The following is a 4,415-nucleotide window of genomic DNA, read 5'->3' as shown; positions in this document are numbered from 1 at the left end:
CAGTACTCTTTCCTTTACACTGGCATCCATTCTCTCTATGTCTAACCCACCGTCAAATGCTCTCACGATGTGGCGTATTAATGCCAAATTCTGTTTTGAAGTCACTCTGTACCGTGACAATGGCGTTTGTTTCGGGAACGCGAGCACACAAACGCCTTCCGCTTAGGAGTCGCTATTTTGATTGATTTTCCCACAATTCAGCTACACCGGAAGTTATGCCGGCAGCGGTGAAATTGACACCAATCAAACTTAGATAACTCTTCTATCACATAACGAATAATTCAGTCCACTACAATGCTATATTATAGACTTTAAACAATTGAGTAATTATTTTGGTGTGTTCTTTTAGATTCGCCCTGTATAATAAGATAATCGGTTTGGATCGAATTGGTCATCTCACAGAAAACAACAACCGAGAAGGTTAAAGCTCTGCTCAAAACAAAATCCTTATTGACTGGAGTACCCAGTGGTGTGATGAATTAACTAACCTTTAACACAACGTGAGAGCAGTGCAATATAATTGGTGACATCCGGAATGACGAGTGTCATGTCTCTGTATGAATGACCTGTGAAAAACAAGCAGTCACCACCGACTTAGAGATAAATAGATTACAATCTACAGGAGATCGCGGTATAAAACGACGGTTCAAATGTTTATCGGACGTAAGGATTTGGTTGGGTGAGTACGATAGTCCATTCCAAAATTAACCAGTTAACTTCCGTACTCTCGAAAGACCCGTATTTCTAATAAAAAATGGCCAGAAAACTCGCCCTTCAATTATCGATCGATTTAAATAACCCTCATTTGGTAAAAACTCTCAAACCTTAGACCTTTTTTTTTTACCTTTCTCTGAAAAAAAAACAACCCACTTGTAATCGATCGATGTTTGATGGACGAGTTTTTTGGCCAAAATTTGAAAATGTTTTTGTTTTTGTTTTGTTTTGTTTTTTTCGAGTAGGGCAGTATTAGCCATGCATATTTTTCCTTTGTGACCCACAACTTCAAACCGGTATTGTGTTAGAATGAGGCGAGCGTCAAAAAGTGAATAAGCAGGAACAGGAATATTTGGGTCCATAAACTAGATATCTAGCTAGATATTTTTTTCTACTCAATAAAAAAACGGAATTAATCCACGTTTCTGATTTTAACTATAAGTTCGATTTTCAGTATAAATATCACCCCCGACATAACGCCATTTTGGGATGGTGGGCCACATTTCATAATGGTGTAATAATCTTAAACGTTCATATCTCTTCCAGGATTAGTCACCCTTTGTAAGCAGCTGTTGACCAGTAATTCATCATGACTTCGGTCACACACGATTCTAAAGCAATACTCACCATTGCTATTGTACTTTGGTTTACCCATTCTTCGTTTTCGTGTCTGGGTTCGAGACTCTCCAGACAAGTAAAGCGTCCATACCAAAGAGCAAAAATAATACGGCGTGGGAAATGTCTGGATGGCTTGGAGCATATCGATACCCAATGCAGAGATTTTAACAAATATAACACGACGTATTTTCCAAATATTTTGAAGCACGAGGATCAATCTCAGGCGTCCCAAGATCTTCATGTGTTTTCACCATTAATACGACTGAACTGCAGTCCTGACACCCAGTTATTTCTGTGCAGTACGATGTTTCCACAATGTTCTCATGAAGTCTCATCTAAAGTTGAAATGGTTTTACCCTGCCGGTCACTTTGTCAGACAGTTCGAGACCAATGTGAAACCATCCTTGTAAAGTATGGATTTAGATGGCCTCTTCCCTTCGAATGCCATTTATTTCCTACCCCATCGAGACGCCAGTGTGTGAAAGAGCGCGTCACAATCATTTCCACAGATGCACCAAAAGAGTCCGATGTGATGTGGTCAACAAGGGAGTTGACAGTTGTTCAAACCAGTACTATGAGTTCTACTGACGAGACAGTAGATAACGAGACAAATGTGGAAATTACAACAAAATCCAACCCAATGTTTGTGTGTAAAAATACCTCGGTCCAAACAAAACCAGAAGGCGTGGATCCAAATGGTGAGTTACATATCTCAAATTCTATGGTTCTGTTAAGACATTTTAAAACCCACCATTTAAAAAACAGCATCTATTTGTTGTGAGCTGCTGGTGTTTAGTGTAGAGGTACAGTCTTGGACTCCCAAAACAATCTAAAGAAGACCCACGAGTTTGAACCAGGTTTGGTGGTATACATGTCCGTAAGAAATACATTTTACATATAGTATTTCCCACGTTCTATCTGATATGGACATTAGAATCGGAGTATCCTGGTAAAGTGCAGCGTTGTCTTTATTTAATTTATCCAAAAGTTGGACTTGCATCTAGAACTAGAAGGCCTTATACCTTTTATTGTCTTTAATCATTAGATTTTTTAAAGGGAACAGCATAGTGCTTTCCGTGGATTAGTTCTACAGATCGCGACAAAAATTGTTTTAAAGATTTACTAAGGTCTAGCTCTTTCAAAGCACATTGTTTTTTTTTACCTAAATTTTGTTTTTGATATTTAGATATAAAATAAATAAAATGAATTTCCGAAAAGTTGAAGGGAAAATATGTACATCTGTTGTAAGACCGGCAATGTTGTGTGGATTAGAGTCAGCAGCTACAACAAAGAATCAAGATAAAAAAAAAAGTTGAGATGGCAGAAATGAGGATGTTGAGATGGTCACTTGGCTGGGCAGGAAAAGATAAAGTGAGAAATGAATGAATTCGAAGGTGATGATGAGATATACAATAAGAGATTAGATAGATGAAATGATGGAATGTTAAAAGGAAGATTGAACAATGCGAAAGAGAAAGGACCTCAAGACATGGTTGGATAGGTCAAGGACGATATGAAAGAACTGGCTGGAGAAGATGGTGTTGTGAACCGAGATGCATGGAGATGTGACATTTATTATGGCAACCCTGCAAAACGCGGGATAAGCTGAAAGAAGAAGAAGAAGAAGAAAATAAATGGGGGAAAAATTAAATTCTTTTGCAATGTTATGATTACATCCTTTAAACTTTCTTTGTATTTTTTATCACGTGACTTAGGCTCCATTAATATATCGATTATCATTATATCAGTCATTCGTTCATTTATCCACTATTTATTGAATTCAGTTATAGAGCAGTAAAGTTAGGTGCCCCAAACGTAAACAAAGGTCGAGAAGCACGTGGCAAACCACATGTTCCTGTCTTGACAGCTCACGTTCCAATGTTAATAGAAAAAAATAACCTTTAAAAATTTGGCTGTTAGGTGGCAAAAGAAACATATTCATAAATACTCGATCATGCATCAAATTATGTCTAGATATGGGTATTTTATGGAACAAAAGGTAAAATTTTCTAAAATTTATCAAAAGTTACAGTCTATCTATTTTAGACCAGAGAAAATTATTGCGCGGTGTGAACAAACAGAATTATTCGGAGCCTGATTTCAGAATAATTTAGCCTTATATATTATTTCTGCACTGTTAGATTTTATGTAACATATTTTCAATACTGAAAGTGTATTGCCTACAACTCAAACTACAAAATTGGGAGACCTATATTGTGCGTAAATTATTCCGGTCCCTAACGGAAATCACTAGCAACTTGTTATTGTTTACGTTTGGGGCACCTAACTTTACTGCTCTATTAGTTCATCCAATCCCAGCATAGCTGTCCATTCACTGAACGATGCCGTTCAATGATTGAACGTGATATTAAGTCGATCAACTCAAAATGCCTGTTTCAAGTGTTGAATAAAATTTGAGCTCAATTTCTTTTGTCTTAATAGACAATACATTTCTCGACTTCGCAAGAGAACCCCACAGAGCTTTTCATTTGGACCCGGAGAGACATTTCTGCATTTAGAGTCTAATGTATTATATATTTCGCTTGTAGAATTCTTTCCCAGTGTTAAGTGCGAAAAATTGTTTATATAAATTTAAGAAATTGATTGTATTCCAAATCATGAGAGTAACCACTAACTGGTATCGATCGATTCAATGCAAATACTCCCACCTCATTGTCACCGTACCTAACCGGAGGTCGACACGCAACCCACGTTCTTAACATGATGGCGTCTGTTTTCGATAAGATTTGACGAAATAAATTTGATTTTTTTGGATAAAATCATATCGATTAATATTCAGTCTCATAATACACGCAAACCATCTTGGTGTTAATTGTAAAACAACATGTAAAATTTGGTGACGATTTGTCCAGTCGTTTCTGAGCCTTTGTTTTACTAAAAATCAATTTTGCCAAATATATTATAAGATACATAAGATATACATATATATACAAGCATAGGTGCCAGTTCAGTGAAAGGGATGACAGGTCGATCAACACAAAAAATAAAATTCAAGTGTTGATGAAAAAAAAATGAACTCAATGTCTATTGTCTTTTATATTATAGTTAATTACGTTTTTAAC

At 36.5% G+C, this 4,415-nt stretch overlaps 1 protein-coding gene across 1 annotated transcript in view; it reads left to right on the top strand.

The window, feature by feature from the left end:
• Positions 1-240: 240 nt before the first annotated feature.
• The window catches only part of LOC144974820 (uncharacterized), a 7,879-nt gene continuing 3,704 nt past the window's right edge, over positions 241-4,415 (top strand). Inside the window, exons 1-2 of the mRNA XM_078918140.1 lie at positions 241-679; positions 1,261-2,030. Of these exons, the coding sequence (XP_078774266.1) occupies positions 1,304-2,030 (727 nt within the window). The 5' untranslated portion in view covers positions 241-679; positions 1,261-1,303. The remainder of the gene's footprint in view (positions 680-1,260; positions 2,031-4,415) is intronic.

Source organism: Berghia stephanieae, chromosome 6, assembly GCF_034508935.2.
Source record: "Berghia stephanieae isolate SIO BIC M18660-M18661 chromosome 6, UCSD_Bste_1.3, whole genome shotgun sequence".
NCBI lineage: Eukaryota > Metazoa > Mollusca > Gastropoda > Nudibranchia > Aeolidiidae > Berghia > Berghia stephanieae.
This window is presented reverse-complemented; position numbering and strand designations above follow the sequence as displayed.